Genomic DNA, 26,328 nt, shown 5'->3' with positions numbered 1-26,328 from the left:
TTTCTTTTAGGGGCAAGGGGGATGGGGAAGGGAGGATAACATTAAAATACTTCTGGAGGAGAGAGAGGAGATGCTGCTTTCCCCACTGATCAGAGACTGGATTCATAAACTCCACGCTCCTGACAAATGGGAGACCAGCATTTTCGACACTATGATCTAGGACAATAAAAAGTATATTTAAAAACCAGCTATTGAATATTTAAATGAAAGATCAACACTGTAGATTAAATCGAACAAGCACTTCTGCTCAAAAGAAGCCTCCCTAACTGCATTCCTAGTTATTTTAAGCTGCTCAGGACTCATATGCTACACCACCCAGGGTGCCCTTCAACAGAAGACTGTCGCAGATTGAAATACTCTTCCCTTACAAATAAGGCAGAGAAAAGCATGTATTATAAAAAGAACAGACAGTGTCTGAGAACCTCAGACACCAGGGCTGATGGTCCATTAAAAAACTACTAACAGAGGTTAACGGTGCTATCAGTAAGGGAAGGAAAACTGACTGAACAGAATGCTTAGAGCCCACAACTGCTATTACAGTAAATCTGATTCATATTCCTTTGTAAGGAGGCATGAGGCTAAAGAGGTCATGAGTTTGTCATTACGTGCCTTGGGAGACAGTGGAGATGGATAACTAAGTGCAAAGTCTCCCTCATAGGGATTCTATCCATTCTCTGTGCAAGGACATGGTCTTTCAGGAGACAATCTTCAGGCAGGAGACTTGGTCTATAGGACTCTGTAGTGGTTCTTCAGGACTGAAGAATGCATTGTACCTACCTGGAGATGAAACCTTCACAACTTGAATACAGCTTTTCTAGCCCCCAGGAAACGTCACAGGGAAACCAAGAGTAGCCCACACACGCTAACTGGAGTAACAGTTACAGTGTAAGGGAGTCAGCAACCCCCCCCCCACACACACACACAGCAGGCAGGTCACCCTGAATAAGTTTAAATAAACAAGAGGCAAAAAACTGAAAATAGGAGGGGAAGGGGGGGGAAGCTGGTTAAATAACCCCATTGCAATGACACTAATATAAAACCCCACAATCCACACATCTCTCTGACCCCCAAACACCTCCATGGAATGGAGCCTCCTTACACAGAGAATAATTCCAATACTTATTTGTTAGCTAGCATTACAATGGACTCAATTTTGAGTCTAAAAATGCTAACAGCCTTGTAAACGGTAGAGCCTGTTGCTACAGATGTGAGACTCAAGCAAGGGGACATGAAACAGGAATAGGGTGGAGATCTTTCAGGAAATATGTGCTAAGAAGCCCATACAGCTTTAGACAGTCATAAGCTGTTATCCAGATCCACTTATTTCCTTCTTCTTGGCTAAAGTGACAAGCCAGGTGCTTCCCAGAAGTAAACGGTCATGCAGGTTCTTATGTTCTGATCTCCCCTTTTGGATATCACAGGTGGTCTCTGGCCTCGTGTTTTCCTCAAAGTCTTCACAGGCAACGAAGAGGCTCTTTGTTTGCTTTTGTTAACAGCACAGCCTGGGGCTTGCAATGGATAAGCTGAGAACAGCAGCTGAGCCATCTCATTTCCGCAGGAGCTTCCACAGCTGCCTTCGCATCAGCCTTACTCCTCTTGAAAAAAATGCACCTGGCTTGACTCATACCCTGAAGAGGTGAGCTCTTGTTGCTATAGCACTGAAGCCACAAAGTGCTCCAGTCTGAAGGCTTTGGGGGTTTAAGTTTTGGTCCTTAACTCACTGTTGCATCTGTACATACATTTACATGAGCCTTTCCGGCCCTGCAGGACTCAAACACGGGCTAGAAACAAACCAGCCAACCATCTCCATTCTTAAACTGTGCATTCATTATGCTCTTTATAGCTTCACTTTAAAATTGGTTTAATGCCCCTATATTTCAATTGACCCACTCCCTTATTACCTCATCCTAAAAAAAGTAGGGTATAAATCAGAAATAGACCATTTATACCCCAGGCATGCATGACACTATTAACCATTAATATAGTATGTAATGGACACTTTGACAAATAGGCAAGGTTCCTACCTTAAGCAGCTCAATCTAGGTAATATTTTATGTCAGGGCTGGGGGACTGGGGAAGCAGGGAAAAAGCACATCTATTTTTAGGGCTATTTTAGGTTGGAAGTTTTCCGAGAGCCTCCTTCATAGAGATACAAGCTCTCCTGCTGGTAACAGCTCACCTTACCTGATCACTCTCGTTACACTGTGTATGGAAACACCCATTGTTTCATGTTCTCTGTGTATATAACATCTCCCCACTGTATTTTCCACTGCATGCATGTGATGAAGAGAGCTGTAGCTCACAAAAGCTTATGCTCAAATAAATTTGTTAGTCTCTAAGGTGCCACAAGTACTCCTTTTCTTTTTGTGGATACAGACTAACACGGCTGCTACTCTGAAACCTGTCTATGAAGACAACACAAAGAACACTTTACATACCTGAGAACAAGTAATAACTTAACTCACAAAAAGTGGGACTATGATGGAATCGGAAGCCTGGAGCATTGTATTGGGATGGTTTAAACTAGCTTACCAAGACAGTCGGCTGTACAGTCAGCTGTGTGGTCCTAGCTACAGTATATAGTACATATACTCTTGAGAAACCATGCTCAGAAGACTGAAATGTCTAATCATAAGCAGCCTGTTATTGTAGGCCAGAGAAGTCACTAAGATCAGGGCTGCCCTGTTTCAAAATTCTGTACAGCCTCATTGAGAGAGCTTGTATTTTGTATTGACAGGGCATGCTCATCAGTTCTTTAAGCTTCTGCAGCTAGGGCACAGGGGGATTTCAAAGTGAAATTTTCTTTCATTGTTATGTTTAACTCATTTAATTTTTGGGTCTGGCAATAAGCATTTTGCCCCATAAGTGTTTACATTACATCTTTAATGGGGCTGGTTAATGGGCTTCTGAACAAGTTTTCAGCAGCTTTATCCTGAAACTGTCAAGTCCGAGGACATTCACTTGACTTAGAATTGTGTGAAATATAAAGGGCGATAAGCCCTTGGGGTTTTTATACCTAAGTGTTCTGGCGACTTGTATATCAAGATCATAGAAGAGTGGTCCACCTTCAAATACATATAAAACCTATAAGTGGAATAAGCTGTTAGAGTAGGGATTTGCTCAAGTCCTGTAACAAACATGGGATACGTGTAACCTGCTTCACCTCCTTCCAGAATGTGTTTTAAGTCTAATACATAAATGTAAACCAGTGACACTGAGACTTCAGTGGTTCACGAGCCAAATTAGTAACAAACATTACCCAAAAGAGCCAGAGTACTGCAAATTCATGGTTTCATTTACTATTTATATATATATTATATATACAATTCTCACAGCAAAATGACTGACCAAGTATTTTATCAATTACAATTGGTTAACATAGTAAAAGCATCCTGATTGGTTAATAATTAAAGTCACACAGTGTTTTAATATTGTGTGCTGCAAAGAGCTGCAGGAGACACACTGAAGAGCCATTTGTGGCTTGTTAGCCTCAGTTTGAGTATCACTTACGTAAACTGTTCACTTTGTATGGTTATCCTCTATAGAAGATCATCATGGCACCTCAATTTCACTCTGTCCAAACTGGTGGCAATGGGTGCATGTGGAAGAACTCTGACATCCAACAGCACAGGTTTAAAACAAAGTCAAATGGATATTAGTGTTTCACTACCAGAACTAAACTTTATTTCCATTTTATTACATATTTGTATTTGATGTTGAGTACATTTAACACAAGATTTAAGTGAAGAATATTTACTCTCCACTAAACTAGTTAAGGAGGAATGTAAAACTAGAAAAAACAGTTTAAACTTTACGTTTTGAATTTTGGCAAATAAAACAAATACTTTTCTATTTTCTCCTCAGATCTTCTAAGATAGATCTTGTTACAAAAAGATTTAGCATCATAGTTTCATAGCCATGCATCTCAGGAAAAAAAGAAGTCCTATAAAATCCATTTCTTATGCTAAATACTAAATAAATTATTTAGAGTATTAACACAAAACGTCCAACTCTGATTTTTAAATACAAACACTGTACTATAATTAAATGGGGATAATTAAAATCTCTCAATGGCTACAAATCTAATTATTTTAAGCAAACCCAAACATGCTGTTTGCTTCAGTATGGAAGAATTACGATATTGTAAGGTTCAAGCACTGTAGCAGGTTATATTTCACATCACTATCAACCCTTTGGTGTCTGACATGTCAAACTGCCAAACGCGTGGTGGCAAGAGTTGAGGATTGACTAGCACCAGGTGGTTAAAGTACTAACATTATTTTAAAATGAAAGACACGACTTTCTGAAAGTGACATGCACAGCTTAGGAAATAAACTGAAATCTAGATATAATATCAAACAGTCACTTGTGTACTTCATGGTAGACAAAAAGAAAACAGTGCTTTCATAGCATATCCCCAGCTCTTAATTACAAAAATATCAGTTATGGGTAGTCAATAGTTATCAAAATCTTTATTGGTACAGGATGAAAGCAGTTATATATTTTTTTTAAACCATACATCATAAAATTCTCTAATACGTATCATATGGAGGAGTGAAAGTGTCTATTCTATTGAACTGTTACTAATCCTATCTCTGGAGTTAAAATCTTTCCTGACCAAATATGAACAATACGGGTAACAGCAATAGAATGCAAGATCCAGGGTGTGAAAAGGTCAGTGTTTATCATCTTACTAACACTCTACATCACCGAAGTGTATAATCACATACAGTAAGAGTGAAAACATTTTTTTAAACAAATAAAACAAACTATTGCAACTGGGCTTAAGTGTTTTAACTTCAAATCCCGGAAACATACTAGAAACATGACAAGTTCTTTGATGTGGCCCTTTTTGGTGTGACAGTAAGAAAAATAAAGTATGGCTTTTTAACCTTCCTTCAAATAAAAGTATATTTTGTATTATCTCAATTGGTCTAAATTGTTTGATCTCTCATAAACCATTTGTCCTGTAACATCGCTTGCTAATACATTACAGCCAGAACCAAATGCAACACCTGTACAATGATCAGTGACTTAGTTGCTCTTTAGCATGGATAACGTTACAGAAACCATTGCTTTTCTAAAAAAGGAGAGATTCATTTTCTCATAAGAGCCACTCTACAGTAGAGTCAAACATCTGAAAACTTGCTATGGTTTGTCTAAAAATCATTGACAGTTTTGTTCTCCAGCAGGTGTTCAAGCAAGCATATGCAGAGAGTGAATAAAATCAAGCGCAGTGGACTAAAAAGTACCTTTCATATCTTTTGTTTTCATAATTATCCCTCTGTATCATGTCCCCCCTGGGGGGGATTCATGTAAAAGGAGTTTGTCTAGCGTAATATTTTATTAAAGATGTTTAACAAAAAATAGTTAAACATATGTATACAATTTAACATCCAGTCTGCTAAAAGGCAAATTAATGAAAAAAATACAAAAAAGTAAAAAAGTGCACTACCCAGTCCAGTATTTCACTTTAAAGTCATGTCACTTACAATATATGAAAAATAAACCCAGAAGTATAATTACTTTAAAATACACCGCTTCCATATTTATCAGTATTTTACATGTATATTCTGTAGTGGAAGAGGATATCTCTTAAAAACTTTACTCTTAAAATATTGAGGTGCATATGCCAAGTGGACTATACTTGACAAGAGACAAGTTGCAGTAGAGAATTTTCAAATTTGGCATTCCATTTACATACCATACACTGCTAGCAAGGCCTATACGTTTATAGTACCTAAAGATTCCAGCAAGAACAGTAATTTTCTTTAATGTAGAATGACTACTACAGATAACTACAAGGAACAGTGAGGTCAGCAATTCTATGGGTCTTAAGTACGTACAAGTCCTGATTTAACCTTCAAATGGTACAATGTCACAAGAAACTTTAAGGCCATTTTTATTTGCTGATTAATGGACAAAAGGCAATGATTTTTCCTCCAAAATATTTTCTTGAAAGTCTGTGCTCATAAAAATCATGAAAAGTTGGAAAGACAATTATTGAAAATTTAAATATATTTTACACAATCTTGTTTGTACAAAAATACAAGTTAAATATAAACAAAGTAATCATGATAATTTCATGTAAATCCATTTTGTGATATTCTGTTCCATATAAAAATGTTTCTCTGCTCTGTCTCATTTGTGAAAAGATCAATACCAGATTGAATCACTACTGGCAAAGGGCCCTAAAAAGCACACTTCAGCATTAAACAGATTTTACATTGTAAGAACCATTTCCTAATTTCCTCTTTTCTAAAGACTGGTGCCAAAAAGGAAAGAAAAAAGGCAGTATGTCCATAAACCAACAAATAATTTGGCTATAATGCATCATAACACACAAACACACAGATCTGTACAACAAACTCGTTAGCTATGCAGTACATACTCATTACACAGAGAGACATGGAATTAAACTTAATGAGGTGCCACTTCTAGTTCACTGTCCTTCAGGCTGGCATTTTTCCTTACTTCGTCAAACGAGTAAGACTTCATTACCTTTCCGTTCTTGAAGACCGTATGAAGGAGATCCTGTAACAGACACCACTTTGTTTCAGTGAACGTGAAATAAGATCTCTTTCAAGAGGTGCTGAACACACATGTATACTAGTTACACTGTCAGATGTAAACTTTTATATGATCCTGCAAACACTTATGCACTGCTCAACTTTACATATGAGTAGCCCTGTAGACATCAATGGGACTTACTGATACGTAAAAATGAGCACCCACATAAAGTGTTTGTGAGATTGGGGCCTTAGTTGCTAAGAGACTAGCTTTTGTGTTTCTATTTGTAACACTAACATTCTTAAAATCTTATAAATATTTTAGCCATATTATGCATGTGTAGTGTTTATAGTACAAAGAATTAGTATACACAATCTCAAAATAAATTAAGACATCAACCTCTTGTGCCAGGCCACTGCTGAAAGCACAAACTAAGAGTGGGGAAGATATTTCATACACTCTGCTAGAGCTATTAATAGGAAAGGTGAAGCTCACTTGACCAACACCTGAGTGTAATTCTGATATTAGAACTAAGAGTGTGATCCAACATTTACTTCCCTCAGGGCGTACAAAGACCAACACACTTTTCCCCTCTGGAATAGCTACTGGAAAAGCTGTTTGCAGCACCTGGCAGAAATCTCCTTTGCATATATCCTTGTATTAAACAGAGCATCACCAAAGAGACAAGCTGTGAGTTAGAAGTGTAACAAAAGCCAACTCTGTATAGTGTTAATGTGAAGCGTAGCTGCCATCACACAGACCTGCAATTTTAGTCAACCAGGCCTGGGGAGCAGTGAGTATTTTGTATTCCGCTTCCATTTAGTGACATTAATGAATAAGCCACTTCAACGCAGTAGGCAGCAAATCTTTCTTCCTTACCCATTGTACTTGCTAGAGATGGAGGACCATATTTTGCCTGATTTTGAACAGACTCAAAGCTTTGCGGATCCTGAATTGTGTTGTGATAAGGCCTACCTCCTATGATTGAAAGCTAGATACCTCCAGGATGGACAAGCGTGTTACTCAAAGTGTTACCAAAATATACCACCTCCTACAAAAGTGCCATGCAAATGCCTTTTCTCACTTTCTGGTGGCACTGTAAATAAGAAGAGGGCAGCATTATCTCCCATAAATGTAAAACTTGTTTGTCTTAGCGATTGGCTAAACGAGAAGTAGGACTGAGCGAACTTGTAGGCTCTGAAGTTTTACATTGTTTTGTTTTTGAGTGCAGTTATATAACAAAAAAGTCTACATTTGTAAGTTGCACTTTCACAACAAAAAGATTGCACTACAGTACTTGTATGAGGTGAATTGAAAAATACTATCATTTGTCAAAAAATACACACTGATTTCAATTACAACACAGAATATATAGGAAAATGTAGAAAAACATCCAAAATATTTAATAATTTTCAATTGGTATTCTATTAACACTGCTATTATTCGCGATTAATTTTTAATCACAATTGTTTTTAGTTAATCGCATGAGTTAACTGAGATTATTTGACAGCCCTAGCAATTACAGATCTGTTTGAGAAATCTAAAGGCAAAAGTGATATATTATTTACTAGAAGCCAATACCTAGAGTGGCAGAAATTGCCTGCAATACAACAATATTCAAACTTCTGCATAGGTTTCCAAATATTGCTACTGCCTATTGTTTTGCTCTATTGATAAAGACTCTTGTTGTCTGTGCCTTCCTTGCTTGTGAACAGGCAAGTCTATTTGACTGCACCTCTCTCCTCCTCTTCAAGATACATCAGGTGGCTTCTATGACCAACTGTTCTGCCGCGAAGAGGTGTTATATAGCTGCCTCTGCCCTCACTTGTATGTTAGTGTAACCTGGAGAACAAAGATTCTAAAAACCTGTGCATAAATACTACTTAGGAAATTTCCCGTATACAGCCACTTCTTTACCTGGAGACAGTTAGTTGATCCAAAAAGACCAAAGGATTGCATGACTTCTCCAATCGCTCCCTGACTCTCTCCCCAAAAACTGCCCTGCCATTGTACTGTCCTGCCATATGCAGCTGACAATTCACACATTTGATGCCTTTATAAGGGCCCCTACTATTTGTACACAGCTGCCTGTAAGGGGTTTCTTTAGAACACGCTAGTGCCTGTTGTGATCACCTGCACCAAGCGTAACACGTCTGGTAACTCATGTCTTAACTGCTTCCTCAAAGAAGTAGGGTTAACATTCAGAAGAAAGTGGCTACTGGGCGAAGTGGCTGCAAAAGACAGGAATGGTCACTCCCCCTCCAAGAAAAAGTCCTTTCCTCAGTAAGAAATCAAAATCCAGTAATCTGATGTTTCTTTGACAATCAAGCACTGTGGCTATTCAGAAAGCCTGGGCAACAGCTGACAGCATACACATTTCTCACCACCTCGCTCTTCACTTTAAAAGACTGCAACCAAATGTTTCCTCTTCCTGTCTTAGCATGCATATCACAGCCCCTGCATACATCCCTTCTATACCAAATTCAAGAGCCCATTTTAAATGTCAAGCCAATGCAGAGCTCTCAGTAGTTGTTTCGTCCTGCATTCAACTCATATCCTATCACCCACTTTTGACTTTGTATCTCCCCTCTTTGCTGAGCGTTACATTTGAAACTGCTTCTCTTGGCCTATGCACTAAGTCACCTCCTTCCTCTCCTTCAAATCTACTGAGCCTGGCACTACTGAACTACAGCTTGCCTGTTCTCACTCTTGCACCCAAATGTTTAGTGTCTATCTGAACATGACTCAGCATTCCAAAAGGCAGTGAACTTTTAAATCCTCACCAAGTATTATGAATACATGCAGTGCAATGAAATGGCTAGAAGTCAGGAGGGCTGGATTTACTCTCCAATTTGCCTCAGATTTAGCTCAACACTTTGGGCAAGTCATTTAATTTCTGCTTTTCTCCATCTGAAGTTGGAGAAATACCAACTGGCAGAAGCACTGCAAGGCTAGTTTGTAAATCCTTGTCTGGAAGTCTCTAAGGGCGGCATTTTCTTAAGTGCTCAGAACTGGCCTAACCCTCTTCCCTTTGAAGTTAAAGGAAGTTTTATCTCAGATCTCAATATGAACAGAATTAGGCCTACGCCAATTGCTTTTAAAAATTCCACACAAAACCACAATTTGCATAATCATCCATAATGTAATATTTAACCTGTAGCAAGTTAGGCAGTTCTCAGATGTCACTTGGCATTTGGCCAATTTCCTTGGTTATTTTGGGGCTACTAGGTGTGTGATGTGGCTGTATGAGGCCTTCCAATGTACCCCACTTCTCCCTACAGCTGGATCCTGCCTCCTCCCCTCAAATTAGATAAGAGGCAGGATGGGAAAAGCATATACTGGGGTGCTGAAGTAGAAAGATAAGAAAGAGTGGGCAGGTGTAAGTCAGTGCAGGTGTACAACACCCTACTGGGGATGGGATCATTTTGAAAACGGGAAGATGAGAAGAGTCCTTCTGTTGAGAGAGGTTGAAAACATCCTGCCCAAGCCCCTTTTGCCTCCAAAATATCTAGTAGGAGTGTGCTAATGCTCAGTGATTCAGATCAATTCACTGAGGAGGCCTGCAGTCATCCTAATGGTAACACTGGTCACTGACGTCCCAGGTACATCTTGAAGAGAAAACACTGGATTTATGTTGTAAAGGGGGCGGGGGGAAATTGGTGAAATAAGATGCATTTACTGAGAGATTCTGTGGCCGCCAGAGTACAGTGTCAAGGGATTAATCAAAGTTTATGGCACAATTAAAGTCTTGAGTTTAAATTTTTAGATGACTTTAATGCAGTTTTGAAGGCTATGCTCAGCGATACAGATATAATGCCACACAGCAGATATGGCATCGTAGACTGAATGGAGCTAAAAAGGGCTTGAGAACAGGACACGAACAGCAGCTTGGCTTTTATGAACATACCAGAAAGCCTTAATTTTTTAAAAAGGAAATAAATGAGGACATGTTCTCTAGAGGGTTCTTTTTTAAATGGATTTTTAAAAATCCAGTTTCTGGTAGACTCCAGTTGACAAAAGCCATTTAAATATTGAGGGAGTATTACAGAGGTTGCACTGTAAGAGCATTCTACATTTCATCAACAGACTGTTCAGATCTGGAAAAAGGAAGGCAATTTTCCCCATTCCTTTCCTATAATCCCAACTGAAAATACTAGAGAGTAAAACTAAGTGATATCTACAGTGCAGGTTATACTGATTTTGCTACAGATGGAGCTTCTGGGATTATTTGGTAGAGGTTATTGGTTGAATATAAAGAAGACTGAAAACAAATCTCAAAATCAAGCTTAACTATCTAAGCTACTTTCTCTCAGTTTGGGTTAGCATTGGGAACAAAGTAATCTACTTCTGAGGAAGTGATAAGTCAGAATACATACATGACCATATTCTTCAAGATCCCCCTTGCCTTCCTCTAATGTAACAAAATCTCCATTGGGTGTCCTATGTAAAGAGAGTCGACCTTTCTTTGACCTTTTGTTAGGGTCTGCTACTGGATCCTTAAAGACATTCACCTGGAAATCAAAGTGAGAAGAAGTTAGTATAAGAGGAGATATCCAAATGAGTGCTCATGCACATCATGCAGATGGTGCTAATATGTGATTGAAATGTGAAGCAATACAAATATAGTAAAACCTCAAAGATATGAACACCAGAATTATGGACTGACTGGTCAACCAGACACCATGTGAAACTGGAAGTAACCAACCAGGCAGAAGCGAGACAACAACAGCAAAAGAAAATACTGTAGTGTGCCTGTATTGCATGTTAAAGGTGGGCACATGTGGGCTCCCTGTCCCCACCACCATGTGCGAGGCACCCACTTACAGCTAGGAGTTGAAGATGCTGTGATTCACAGGCAAAGCTGCAAGCCCCCACTGCCAGCCGAAGCAGGAACAGCATTGGGGTCTGCACTGCTTTCCTGTAAGCCCTAGGTGTTGTTTTCACTTCCCCTCCATTGGCCAATTGGGAAGGGGACAAGCTTTCCCAGAAAGAAGCTGCCTGCAAGGAAGCTGCGTAGCTGCATCTGGAACCTGGCCTGGAGCGTGAACTGCTGGAGCCAGAGCTGCGTTTTGTTCAGACTTACGAACCTTTCAGAGTTATGGACAATCTCCATTCCTGAGATGTCCATAACTCCGGAGTTCTACTGTAGTTCATATGTGATAAAATGAGTGAAAAAATTAGAGGTCATACCCCAAGGCCATTGGTCACCACATAACTGCATTTGAAGGAACAATTCAAGAGATCCCTAGTTAATTTCTGCAGCAAAGCGCCACCAGATCCAAAGGAAACATTTTCAATACTCCATTTATTCTTCTTCATTCCCTCCACAATCTGATAAGAAAAAGAAACAGTGATAAAGGAATGTACTTTAAGAGCTGGGTTGATAAATGTCATTTTCCATAATATTTTATTGCACATTTTGAGAAGATGCTCTTTTACAGACAATTAAGCCAGCTAGCATTCATATATCAAGAAGATATATGTAAAATATTGTCAATACCTGGCATGCTGTTCAAATTTTTAATTAATACTTTAGTCTGAGATCATTATAAAATGTTACTGCTGGAGAACTGTTATCTGCACTGTAACATGCAACATAAAACACCACCCCCTCCCTTCCCAAGACAAGAATAGTACAGTAATGCAACACCCAGCCATAGAGCCCTAAAGCATATTATTTCTTTGCCCAAATTAATCCTTCATGGTGGCATTCAAGAGCCTTCTGATGGTTGTCAAAATTGTGGGCCAACTCTAGATTCCAAAGAAGCTCAAGTTATAGGATGTGTTCTGAAACAAAGTGATCATTTCACCCACCAACACCAAGAGAGGGGCTTTGCTTGCCTCTACCCGGAACTGCAATAGAGCAATTCTTCCTAAGGATATGCAGCCTAGAATTAGTTGCATTAGAGATTTCTAGGATGGTATTCACATGGTAGAGCATTTGGTTTACCCTCTTCTTCAACCAAAGTTCTCGAGCGATTCTTGTTTGGCATATTCAGCTGTTTTGCCATCTTTTCTGAGAGTTATCAGAAAAAAAGTTAAATGCAATCCCATCAGACAATTTAAAAACTTACCATAAATATGTCTTCTCATAACACAAGAATCCTCTAGTCTAGAGTCATGATTGCTGTATTAGCCCTACCCACAATGGCCAGAGAAGCTGATTGGTCAAAGTTCTGTTTTCCTGAACTGCTCCCCTATATGAGCTTGGAAAGCATGTCACAACCCAGGTCAAGAAACTTCCAGTGTTTGGAACCACCTATAAACATACTACTAACCAGAGTGCAAAAGTCCCAGATGAGAGGACTCTTCTGTTATGAAGGGACAGTTTACACTTAATTACATTAAAATTATTTTACTCTCTCACACAGACAATCCCTAGCCTGTAGTCATGACTGATGAGAAGTGACAACCAGGCCATCCAGAGAAAGAGAAGGGGAAGAGCTAAATGAAAAAAAAGAGACTGGGGGAGAATATGCGGTGTTGTTGTAGCCATGTTGGTCCCAGGATATTAGAGACACAAGGCGGGTGAGTTAATAGCTTTTATTGGACCAATTTTTGTTGGTGAGACAAGCTTTCCAGCTTACACTGAGCTCTTCTTCAGGTTTGGGAAACATGCTCCAAGTGTCACAGCTAATTACCAGGTGGAACAGGTTGTTTAGCATTAGTTAACACATACAGTATTTCAATGGGCCATTCAAGGTGAAGTGGCCAGTTAACACCCCTCCAGTCACAGGGAGGAAATGAAGGAGGGAAGTAGCTGGGGGTGGGGGGGGAGGGTGTTTAGTGGGTTAGAGTGTTGAATGGTCCTTGAAATGTGTGTGTTAACTACTTATGCTCAACAACTTTGTATTTAAGGGTGACACTTTGAGCATGTTTCCCAGACCTGAAGAAGAGCTCAGTGTAAGCTTGTCTCTCACCAACAGACTTTGGTCCAATAAAAAGGTATTACCTTAGCCACTTTGTCTCTCTAATTAGGGGAGAATGGCTGACTAAAAGATCTAGCAGTCCAAAGCAGCAAGATCTTCAGCAGCCTTTTCAGGATATTTAACATGCCCAACTTTCCCCTTGCATGATTTGTTCAGGGCCTTAACCTATGACAGGGAAGCCTGAAGGTAGTGACACTGAACATGACTGTTTGCAGAGCTGCAGAGGCTCCTTTAAAAGGAGAGGGTCTAGCAGGATGAAGGGTCATTACACAAAGTAAAAACTATTTCCCCATGCTATTTCCCCCCCCCCCCCCACACACACAGTTATTCACACCTTCTTGTCAACTGTTTGAAATGGGCCAGCCTGATTATCACTACAAAAGTTAGCCCACCTTAATTGATTAGTCTCGTTACAGTTAGTATGGCAACACCCATTTTTTCATGTTCTGTGTGTGTATATATATCTTCCTACTGTATTTTCCACTGAATGCATCCGATGAAGGTGGTTTTAGCCCATGAAAGCTTATGCCCAAATAAATTTGTTAGTCTAAGGTGCCACAAGTACTCCTCGTTTTTTTTGCTGATACAGACTAACACGGCTACCACTCTGAAACCTACAAAAAAGGGACACCCTGTCCGCGGGATAACGTTCAGACTATGGTAGACTTTGCCAGCCAGTCTCAGGCCTGGTCTACACTACAAAGTTAGGTTGATGCAAGGCAGAGTACTTTGACCTAGTTGTGCATGTGTCTTCTCTTAAATTGGGCTACTGCCGACACAACTGCCCTGTTACACCAACTTAATACCACCACCTCCCCGAGAGGCAGAGAGCCACGGGTGATATACTTAGGTTGACGCAGTGTGAGGGTAGACACTGCGTTACTTACATCAACCATTACTTGCCTCCAGCTGCTGGAACAGGCAGGAAGAACTGGGTCTCCTGGGCCTGTGGGGAGAGGAGGCAGTGCAGGCACAGCTGAACCAGTCATAGAAACGTGGACATCTCTGAGTAGATTGCTCTAGGGATGCGGGAGAAGGGCTACAACAAGGAGCAGCAGCGCCACATGAGAGCCAAGGAGCCACAGCATGCATACCAGAAGGCCAACAATTGATCTGGTGCCGAGCTGCAGACCTACCACTTTCACAAGGAGTTGCATTATATCCTCTGCGGAGACCCAACCCCCCACCAGCACTGTGGCTACCTCAGAGGAGTCCAAGTCAGAGGCCCCTGCTGTGAACTGCAAGGAGGCAGAGGTAGAAGAGGAAGAGTATGGGGGTCAGGAGATTGGGAGGATCCAGGTGCACAGCAAGCCAGGATCTGTTTTTGACTCCACCGCACTCCAGCCAGTCCCACCAGTTGAGCACAGGCAAGCCCAATGCAGGGGAAGGAACTTTGGGTAAACGTGTAGTTTAATTTTAAAATTACAAGAATGCTTCCCCCGCTCCAAAGTAGCAGAACACATCTTTTGACATCTCATTAAATTTACTCATGCTAGAAGAGATAGTGGTACAACCAAGAAAGGAAGAGTTGCTATCTGCTTTTCATTCTCCTCTAGATTTAGGCAGGGTGGTCCATGCGGAGCAGTATATGCACAGGGATGTCCCATAAATCCTCCGGAAAGATCTCAATGAAACTTTCATGGAGGTACTCTGCAATCCTCTGCCAAATGTTTCTAGTGAGGGCTGCCTTATTTCTTCCATTGCGGTAGGACATTTTCCCACAGCACCCAGCAATAAATTCAGCAGGCACAAGCTAACAGGATATGGGCCTGGGCAGCATCAGGTCACCAGCAGCAGCTGCACGGTCTCTGCCTCTGTGAACCTCAGGAGTGAGGTATCAGCTAAAATCACCACCGCCTGTGGAAAACAGTGCCAGTATTCAGTGTCATTGCCCTATACTACCAGAATCATGCAACCGAGCTATTACTACCTCATTTCCCCTTCCCCTGGTGGGCTATACTCACCCTGGCTGGTGCTGAGCAAAAGCACAAACAATCGCAAGCAGAAGTGAGAATGGAGTGCTTACAACTTTTTGGGAGTAAAGTTTTGCTTTCCCTAATGAACACATTAACAATAGTACCTTTTTGTTTTATCTACAGCTGTTGCCATTGTGGCCTTCAGGTTCTCCCCCTCCACACCTGCAGAATGCCTGAGTCAGACAAGCAGGAGAAAGAAGAGGTCTCAGGATGACACATTCCAGGAGATCCTGCAAGCCAGTGGGGCACTGAACACTGAGCACAGGGCCTGGAGGATCACCATTGCCGATAGCCTGGGGAAGGATGGAGTAGAGAGGAGAAAGATGCAGGAAAAGGAGAGGGACATGCAACAGGACATACTGGGACTTCTCAGGAAACAAAGATGCTGCAGACTCTAGTGGACCGGCGGGTTCAACAATTCTGTGCTCGCCTCCCTCTGCAGCCCATGGCAAACTCAATATTGAGACCTCCCTATACCCCACTCAACATTCCACATGGTATCACAGCTCGCTAAAGTACTCCTACCACTCCACCCTGGGACACTGAAGACAATCAGATATACACCACCTGTGGCTTTCACAGATGTGTGTGTGTAGCTGAAACGGACATGAATGTCCTTCCTCTTCATACGTTCTGTTCTATTAATTACTTAAGTTTTAAATGTTTAACTGCCTGTTTGTTTTTTTCACAGATTTTGGTCAGAATTAAATTCTGTTTTTTGTAACATAATTCAATTCATCATTAGGGCTACGATTTTTCCACGGAGGTGGCGGAGGTCATGGAATCTGTGACTTCCAGAGACCTCTGACTTCAGCCCACAGCAACTGGGAGTTGCAGGGTCCCCCTGCCTCTCCCGGATGACAGCAACGGTGGTGGGGCCCCCACAGCTCCCGGCCACTGTGGGGACCTTGGAGCTCTGAGCCCCCAGAGGCAGTGCTTCCAGCAGGCCCCCTGCTGTGGGTGGTGTGGGGACCCTGCAGCTGAGCTCCCCATTTTGTCATGGATATTTTTAGTAAAAGTCAGACAGGTCACAGGCTTCTGTGAATTTTTCTTTATTGCCCGTGACCTGTGTGACTTTTACTAAAAATATCCATGACAAACTCTTAGCCTTATTCGTCGTTTTTAGTTCACAACATACACTGGCTAGTGCTGAGAAGTTCTGAAAGCACAAGTTACCTGTTACTGCGCAGTGTCTCAACTCAAAAAGATCATTCACAAGCAATATTAATAAGTGCATTGACAATGCACTGTTCCTACATATAAAGCTGTTGCCACACAATTCATACCGGTCTGCAAACAGGAGGGCCAGCTAGAGCACAGTACACCAAACACACACTACTCTGGTTCAGTATTAAAATGCTATTTCAATGCCCCCCTTAGCTGTATAGCTCTGCACTGAGCTCCTCTAATAGCCCTTATACCTGGCTGTTCAAATTCAGCAGACAGCCACTCCACCTGCTGCTTGGTGAAAACTTTTTCCCCTTTGCTTCACAGATACTATACAGCACACAGTAGGCAGCTAACCATTGGGATATTTTTCTCACCAAGGTCCAATCGTCTGAGTAACCACCACCAGCAACCCTTCAAATGACCAAAGACACATTCAACTGTTATTCTACATCTGCTGAGCTGGTAACCAAAGTGTTTCGTGGTGCTGTTGAGGTGTCTCGCTTCATGAGCCATGGGAGCAAAAGGAAGGCTGAGTTCCCAAGGATCATTACTGGCATTTCAACATTGCCAATGGTAATCTGTGTTCTTAAAGATGTGAGCATCATGCACCCTCCTTGACCAGCCCATAATGATATTGGTAAAGCATCCTCAGTGATCCACCAATGCTTGCATTACCATAGAAAAGTAGCCCTTTCACATACTCTGTGGCAAGATGGTATGAAGCCAAAATAGGGATATGCATGCCATCTATCACCCCACTGTAGTTCTGGATCCCCATTGCTGCAAATCCATTACTATGACCTGCATATTGCAGAGAGTCAGAGTCCTGCACAGCAGGAGGCACTTGAGGGTCCTGCACATTTCTGTGACAGTAGCCCCCATGGTGGATTTCCTGACTCCAAATTGATTACTGACTGACGGGTAGCAACCTGGTACTGCAAGTTTCCACAGTGCAATTGCCTCTCACTTCTCCACTGTCCCTGCAGCTCTCATTTTGGTGTTCCTGTACTGGAGGGCTAAGGCGAGCTTAGCACACAGATCCAGGTACGTGGCCTTGCGCTTCTAAAAGTTCTAAAGCCATGGCTCATCGTCCCAATCTGCATGACGAGGAGATCCCACCAGTCACTGCTTGTTTCTCTTGCCCAGAACCAGTGCTCCAGCATCTGCAGCTGCTCCATGACCACCACCAACCACCTTGAATTGTTTCGCACTGGTCCCACAGCAATATGCTCTCCAAGGAATCGTCATGTTCCCTGTGTTTCTTCTTGTAACTCTGCAAATACTGCAGGATGATGTCCCCCGTGCTTGCAACATTCATGACAACAGTGCAGAGCTGTACAGGCTCCATGTTTCTATCAGAGATGGCCAAAATCAAGGATGCCCATGTGGGTTTGTGGGACTTTGAAAAGGCGGTGCAAAAATTATGGGACAGATGAAATTATGGGATGAGAATAATGCATTATGGGAAGTTGACCCCATGTTCCTAGTCACCCCTGCCCAACTTGTTTCGGCTCCATCATGCACTGCCAAAATTCCCAAAAGACAGTGCCCTGGAAGATGGGATACCTACCCATGATACACCACATTCTGCATCGATACAAGGGCTCCTGGTGAGTATGCACACCACTGACACAAGGAGCCATCTACGCATGTGCACAAGCAACGTACTAACTGTGGCAGCTGTATGCTGACGTAACTTGAGTCAACGTAAGTAGGTAGTATAGACATGGCCTCAATTTAGAAGTGGACCATCCACACAGAGGAGCACTAAAGTTCTAGACTTACCCTTACAGGATATGTTTAAAGCCTAAAGCCATGACAGGGAAGCCAACAGGTAGTGGTATAGGAAAAGGCAGCACACACAGCACAGCAGCTGAGACATAACGTCTCAAGGTTATGCTCCAGACTTCTTCCCATCAGGTCTTTAGGGGCAACATCTCCCTCTAACACACACCTCTCTAGAGAATTTCCCCTGCCTCAGTTCCAGCATATACAGATTCCTCAACCTGACAAGGAGAAAGGAATGTCAGACCTCCCTGTAGTACTTCCTTTTAATGGAATCTTCTTGAGGCATCCTGAAAATTTCTCTTCTAAATATCTAAAAATCATATTGGTTTTAACAATGAACTTCACTCCTCTGGTGCCAATGACTAGGGGACTCTAATTTGGACACTACTTCCTAGAGAGGAGTATGAGCAGGAAGGGAGTCTCCTTCCTTGGAGGATTAGAGGCTTTCCTAGAAGCCATTTGCAGAAGGGGAACCAGAGGACGACAAATGACTCAGAGTTGTTAATTAGGTCTGAATGAGGGAGATTCTCTAAGAGCCTCTGGAATAACTGAAGGAGATAAGGAAGGGGTAGGAAGAACTGTTTGTGCAGACTCCCTTCAAGCACAACCTCCAAAAAATTGTTAGAAGATGGCCATGAGCAACATCTCATTCAGGAACATGAAGCTGCCTGGGAGGACCAGTCATTCTGGGGGGACGCTCCCAGGTTAACAGGCATTACCAGTGCAGAGTGTGGCGTAACTGGGCTCTGCTTGACTGGTGTAGTAGAGTGGAGCAAGAAATCACAGCTACAGGGTTGGTCCCCTTCAGCCAGCATCCAGCCACATGCTTCACCCCGTTCTGTCCATGGCATCCCTGGACAGTTGGCCGCCTTATGCTGTGGACACATTCTCGATTACCTCAGCTGATGAGCAAACACCTTTGGATGAAAAGTTGGCTTCAGCCCATCCACACTCCCATCATGAGGGACCTTCATTAGTCAGAATGATCTTGTGTGTGTGTGGAGGTGGGGGGGGTGGGGGGGTGAGGGAGGGGGAAATAGTATGACCCTTGGTTAACGCTATGACAAAGTTCTGATTCTACCACTGACCCTTCTGCTGAGATCTACATTTGGTGCTTCCAGAGGAGGAGCAGAAGGAGAAGCAAATAGAAGAGGAAGGAATTATACACCAAAAACCTCAAAGGTCTGCAGCCTTTCCTCAGAACAATGCCACACAGATGACTCTCTCATTGTGGTGAAGGCAGCAAGACAGAGGGCACGTTGTACTTTTCAGCTCATACAGAGGGAGCAATTCAGGTGTCCAGATTTTGACCAGCTAACCCAGGAGTTCTCAAAACTTCATTCCAACACGACCCGCTTCTGACAAAAAATTACTACATGGCCCCAGGAGGGGGGGACCAAAGCCTGAGCTCCCCCAAGCCCCGCCACCCTGGGTGGGGAAACCCAAGCCCCAGGCAAGGGGCCAAAGCCAAAGCTGAAGGGCTTCAGCCCCAGTTGGGGGGCCTGAACCTGAGCCCCATCACCCAGAGTTGAAGCCTTTGGGCTTTGGCTCCAAGCAGTGGGGCTTGGGCTTTGGCTTCAGCACTGGGCCCCAGCAAGGCTAATGGAAGCCCTGGCAACCCCATTAAAACGGGGTTGCAACCCACTTTGGGTCCTGACTCTGTTTGAGAGCTGCTGAGCTAACCATTTCCATTGTAGGCATTGTTAGTCCATCAGTCATGATCCCAAAACTAGAGGATTCTCTAGTATGAGAATTTAAATATGGCTGGAAATCGAATGCTCAAAAGATAATCTCTTGAAGGTCTAGTATATTTTGCAGTTAGCAGATTGGAATGACTTAAAAGTGAAAACATCAAAATAAGAAGTCAAACAGAAGGTTTCTTACCTGTGCTACCAGTACCCCCTATTAAAACAAAGAATTTTAAAAATCCAGTTTACATTCTTCCTGCCGTTTTTGTTTGTTTCAACTAGTTTGGACAGTGAACTGGACTGATCAGTTAATTTCTCATTCTAGGTTTTCATAGCATGCCCATCACCACAGTACTGTACCTGGTACATGACACTGTAGTTACATTTGAGATTCCAACACTGATGTGGAATGGTTAAAGTTAAAACAAACTTTCAAGGAGTTTAAAAGAAAAGTAATCACTATGAATACGTATATACAGATAAGATCATGTAAAATTATTTAAAAATGTTTTATTCTACATGAAACCTACATTGCTATATGTAAAATAATTGAAAGTGCCTCTTTAAAGCAATCCCAGCATTGATATCCTATACATCAGCATGGGAGATGTGGTGTTATTTAAAACAGAAGTAAGAATGCCTTTGCAGTTTAAATAAGTATAAACTTGGTTCTCTTATACCAAGCGTTATGACTGTTTTTATTCTCGCAGGTAATGCTATGCTGCTAAAAGGCTTGTGGGGGAGGGGAGAATTAGTATATATATTTTTATATCCTACATTTTTGGGATCTGAATAGGAAAGTAATTTAAATACAGACTTATCCCTTGTGTCCATTTCCTCTCACATTAGGTATTAGAAACAGTTTTTCCTGTCCTATTTACACCTTGCAGCACAGCACTGAATCTCCATATCCTGAAGAACAAGGTTCCACCTCCTTTCCCACATAAATATATATTTTAAAAGACTAGTTATGATTTTGTGATAGACTAGTATGACACTAATTGTTGCCTCCTAGAATTTTGTCAGGTTAAGGAAAAAAGTCTTACCAGAAGCTCACTGGCTTTCTTCTGGAAAGACTGAATTTAGTGGGCCAAATTCATCGCTGGTGTAGCACCATCAGAGGTCAGTGGAGTCAAACCAGCAATGAATATGGCCCAATATATTCTAACTCACAACTGAATTCTGTTTAACAGTTGTTAAACATAGTTTATGGTCTCCAAGAACAGACGCTGGAAAAGTTTAACAATCAGACATAGTTATGTATTAAAGAGAAGAACACTCCTAGGGGAATTCTGCGCCACTGCGCAAGCACAGAATTCATGTCCCCCACAGATTTCTTTGCTTCTCCACCAAAAAATGACTCTCTGATGGGGAAGCAAAGGGAAGCCACAAGAGCAGTCATGCGACCCTCCCCAGCAGTATGTTTTGGGTGCCCAGGGCAGCCAGCACAGAGGTAAATCACTGTGGGGTAAGGGGTGGGACTGGGGAAGACCCGGCTGGTGGCTCCTACCCTGCGCTGGGTTCAGCCACTAGCCCTGGCTGGGGAGAATGGAACTTCCTCTTCCCCTGTACAGGATCCAGAGCCAGGTCAGACCCATCCCCAGATTTCTCCAAAGGCTGCAAGAAGTTCTGCAAACTCCTCACCCATCACTCCTTCGCTGCAGAGGGAGGAATCAGTATTGGGAGATGCTCCCCCATCCGCCCAACCCCCATGCATCCAGACCCCCCCCCCACCCCCGATCCCCACTCCCCCGGCATCTGGACCACCCCAACAAGCCACCCACACCCGGATCCCCACTCTACTAAGCCCCAACCAGCTGCACCTGGATCCCGACACCCCATTGAGCCTCCCTCCCCCACATCTGGACCCCTCACTGAACCCCCACACCTAGACCCCCTCCTGAGCCCCAACCACCTTCGCCTGGACCCCCATGCAGAATCCCATTACCATTGCACCCAGAACTCCCCAACAAGCCCATGTGCATCCAGATTACCCCACACAGAACCCTCTCAACCCACACCTGGATCCCCCCACACTAAGCTGCTCCATACTTGGATCCTGCTGGGCTGAGCCTGCCTTCCTACACCTGATGCACCTGGCACACAGGGGCAGGGCCCTGGGGTGTTTCTGGGACAGGCTCGGTCCTTGCGCTGTGTCAGGGTTGGGTGCAGCCTCACTGCTGAGCCATGTCCCTGGTTGAGAGCTGCAGAGTGATATCCTACCTCTGTGCACCAGTGGCCTGTATTCCCCAATGCGACGCTGGAGCGTCCACATGTATTTGACAAATAAAACTTGCAGAATTTTGAAATACTGTGTGCAGAATTTCTATTTTTTTGGCGCAGAAAGCCATCAGGAGTAGAATATCCAGATTCAGTTATTTCATGCTTGCTGTTATCACAGTTGTGCATGATACAGCAAGACTATTCTCGTCATATCACTGTTTCTGTCAAACAAACCAAGAAAATCAGATTTGCTTTTCAGGGCTGTCATAGCATGAGTTAGCTGTTTCCCATTACAAGGCAATCTTCCCACCAATGATTCTGTTACTTAATATCCCAACTAGCAGGCTCTCTCTGAGGATTTGTCAGTGACACGTAAATACCTTTGTAGCTTTGTTGTTTGGGTTCATGTTCGTGGATCTCAGATTATACATGGTTTATCAAACTGAACAGATGCATGACTCCCACCAGTGTGCCACTGCTTTACTCCCACTTCTGTGGTCTAGTTTCTCTAGTCCTTAATTCAAAAGAATGCAAAGCTGCTCAGACCTGGGGAACTGGAGTTCTTGTGGGTACTTTCCAATATTTAAGAGGTTTCACTGAACTGAGTATCTCCTCATTTATTTTGCAGCACTGCAGCAGTATTTACTCAGGTGAAAACGATGAATGCTCTGTGCAATGCTGCTATTCATTTTCAAAGCAAAAGGCATTAATCTTGTGATGGCCTGACTCTTAATATCAAGTAACTGATGAAGTGCAGAAATAAGATTAACCAATCCTGCTCTGCACTTCCTTTCACCAGACACTTGCAAGTTTGTCACTAGAGTTTCCAGGAGGTAATAAAAACTTCGGCTTCTATTTCGCTGAAAATTGTACTTTTTAATTTTAACAGTAAGAAATGATGTGCCCATCTCTCAGACTATCAGGCACCGCAGTTTAATGTGGTATAATTTTGCATAAAACACGGATTGCTCAATTATTCTTATTAGCTGGGCTTTTAAAGATGCCACCCCCACCATATTTTATACTAACAATGGTTTGTAGACACTTTTGCATTTGCTTTCAAAAGTATCTCCTTCAAAAAGCACAAGTACACCTTGAAAGTTTGAATGCAGACATATTTAAATTTACAACCTAACAATCCAAACTAGTTAATTACTACTGTTGTCACAGCACAAGTCATGACTGGCACACTAGACACAAATAAAAGGATAGATCTTTGCCCTGAGTTTAATCCTAATTAGTTTCAACATGGGAGGGATTAAAGTAAACAATGAGGCGATGGAGGAGAATAAAAATTACAACCGTGAGATTAGGAAACATGTTTTAGGTTATGCGTTTTAAAAATTCCTCGTGGTTTTAATAAAATTAATTTATGTGTTTGGGTTTGTAAGCAGTGCCCAGAATGAAAGCTAGGAATGGGTCAGTAAAGAACCATTAACATCTGACTAATTGTAATAGACTCCAGATTAAAGGAGGACACTGCCAATTTCACCTGATATATTAAGAAACTTCATACCTCTTGCAGCGTGTTGATATCCACACCATCTCCCTGAATAACTCTGATATAAGGGGGCAACACCTTGTAGCCTTTTGCATTTTCTACAACAGGGAACTTCTTTCCTAAGATCTCCAAAACCTGTAGAAAACAAAATGGAAGCAATTCTGTTTCTACATCTCTCTCTAGCAAAGTTAAACACCAAATCCATTAAACTTAATAGAATTAATTTTTGTTAGCATTTTGAGTTCATGGCTCAGAGCAAAGCCATGCTGTACTTTAAATACTCCAGCCATTGTGCAAAGGGTGGTTTAGAAGAAAATGGCTTAGGAGACAATAGGGTCTGTATACTCACATGGCTAAAGAGGACTAATCACACCCAATCCCCACTTCTTGCTGCTTAACCACAAATTGGCAGCTAGACTCTCCTCAGTAGGTCGACCCAGCATATTATTCTCTCTTTTTTTTTTGTTTTTAAAAACACATTTCTTTACTTTACACAATGCAAACAGTGGATGTGCCCTTCACGTTTCTCAGCTCCGTTAGCACCATACGCCTCATGGAGTAAGGATTGTTGTCCGAGGTCTCAGTTTAAACTAGCAACACTCAAAATTTAGATCCTGATCCACACTGACTTTTTCATGGTTCTGAGAAAGAGAAAGTAAGCAAAGTTCCTATGGTGATCTAGCACTTGCCCTAGAAAAAAAAGTACCCAGACAGGTTAAATCTGTATTTGTCCTAGTAGACAGCCAACATATAATAGCACTGAGAATTACTCTAATGGAATGGTATTGTTAGCTTTTATGATATGATTTTTACATTCAAGAGTGTGTGTTCTAAATAGCTTTACACTTCTTGTGTGGCATAATGCGACGACCTGGAAAACCGCATGGTGACTTGCCTGCCTGGGGAAAAAGTTACACATCTCTCGAGGCATCTAGATAGACTTATGTGTAGCACTGGGGAGGAGCCAGTGGTCATGGTATATGTAGGTACCAATGACATAGGGAAGGATAGGAGAGAGGTCCTGGAGGACAAATTTAGGCTGCTAGGTAAGAGATTGAAGTCCATGACCTCCCTGGTAGTGTTCTCTGAAGTGCTTCCGGTTCCACGTGTAGGGCCAGTTAGACAGGCAGAACTTCAGGGTCTAAATGCATGAATGAGACGATGGCGTAGGGAGGAGGGGTTTAGATTTATTAGGAACTGGGAAAACTTTTGGGAGAGGGGGAGCCTATACAGGAAGGATAGGCTCCACCTAAACCAGATTGGAACCAGACTGCTGACACTTAAAATTAAAAAGGTTGTAGAGCAGTTTTTGAACTAAGGGCTGGGGAAAAGCCGACAGGTGCGGAGGAGCACGTGGTTCGGACAGAGATATCCCTTAGGGGAGGATCTATTAATGGAGATTCGCTATGTCCTAGTAAGGAGGAGAGGATGGAAGAAAAAAATACAGGTAGGATCTGATGAGAAACAGTCAAATGAAAAAAGTACCATTCAATCACATCATGTAATGGCAGACAGCTAAAAAGTGACAAGTTTTTAAAGTGCTTATATACAAATGCTAGAGTTTAAATAATAAGATGGGTGAACTATAGTGCCGTGTATTAAATGAAGGTATTGATATAACAGGCACCACAGAAACTTGGTGGAATGAGGATAATCAATGGGACACAGTAATACCAGGGTACAAAATATGTCAGAAGGACAGAACAGGTCATGCTGGTGGGGGAGTGGCACTAAATGTGAAAGAAAGCATAGAATCAAATGAAGTAAAAATCTTAAATGAACCAAACCGTACCATAGAATCTCTATGGATAGTAATTCCATGCTCTAATAATAAGAATATAGCAGTAGGGATATATTACTGACCACCTGACGAGGATGGCTATAGTGACTGAAATGCTCAGGGAGATGAGAGAGGCTATTAAAATTAAAAAAACTCAACAATAATGGGGGATTTCAACTATCCCCATATTGACTGGGTACATGTCACCTCAGGATGGGAGATAGTTTCTTGACACCTTAAATGACTGATTCTTGGAGTAGCTAGTCCTGTAATCCACAAGAGGAGAGGCAATTCTTGATTTAGTCCTAAGTGGAGCAAAGTATCTGGTCCAAGAAGTGAATATAGCTGGACCCCTTGGTAATAGTGACCATAATATAATTAAATTTAACATCCCTGTCGTGGGGAAAACACCACAGCAGCCAACATTGTAGCATTTAATTTCAGAAAGGGGAACTACACAAAAAATGAGGTTAGTTAAACAGAAACTACAAGGTACAGCACCAAAAGTAAAATCCCTGAAAGCAGCATGGAAACTTTTTAAAAGACACCATAAGAGAGGTTCAACTTAAATGTACACCCCAAATTAAAAACATAGTAAGAGAAACAAAAAAGTGTCACTGTGGCTAAACAACAAAGTAAAAGAACCAGTGAGGCAAAAAGGCATCCTTTAAAAAGTGGAAGTTAAATCCTAGTGACGAAAATAAAAAGGAGCATAAACTCTGGCAAATGAAGTGTAAAAATATAATTAGGAAGGCCAAAAACG

General features: G+C 42.0%; 1 protein-coding gene across 2 annotated transcripts in view; it reads right to left on the bottom strand.

Moving 5' to 3' along the window:
- Positions 1 to 3,372: 3,372 nt before the first annotated feature.
- NAMPT (nicotinamide phosphoribosyltransferase) overlaps positions 3,373 to 26,328 on the bottom strand; it is a 64,586-nt gene continuing 41,630 nt past the window's right edge. For both annotated transcript variants that reach the window (XM_074942477.1, XM_074942476.1), the window contains 4 exons: positions 23,801 to 23,920; positions 11,701 to 11,841; positions 10,887 to 11,021; positions 3,373 to 6,534 (listed from right to left, as the gene is read on the bottom strand). In XM_074942477.1, the coding sequence (XP_074798578.1) occupies positions 6,421 to 6,534; positions 10,887 to 11,021; positions 11,701 to 11,841; positions 23,801 to 23,920 (510 nt within the window). In that variant the 3' untranslated portion in view covers positions 3,373 to 6,420. The remainder of the gene's footprint in view (positions 6,535 to 10,886; positions 11,022 to 11,700; positions 11,842 to 23,800; positions 23,921 to 26,328) is intronic.

Source organism: Natator depressus, chromosome 1, assembly GCF_965152275.1.
Source record: "Natator depressus isolate rNatDep1 chromosome 1, rNatDep2.hap1, whole genome shotgun sequence".
Classification (NCBI taxonomy): domain Eukaryota; kingdom Metazoa; phylum Chordata; order Testudines; family Cheloniidae; genus Natator; species Natator depressus.
The sequence above is the reverse complement of the archived record's forward strand: the minus strand, read 5'-3'. Positions and strand labels throughout refer to the sequence as shown.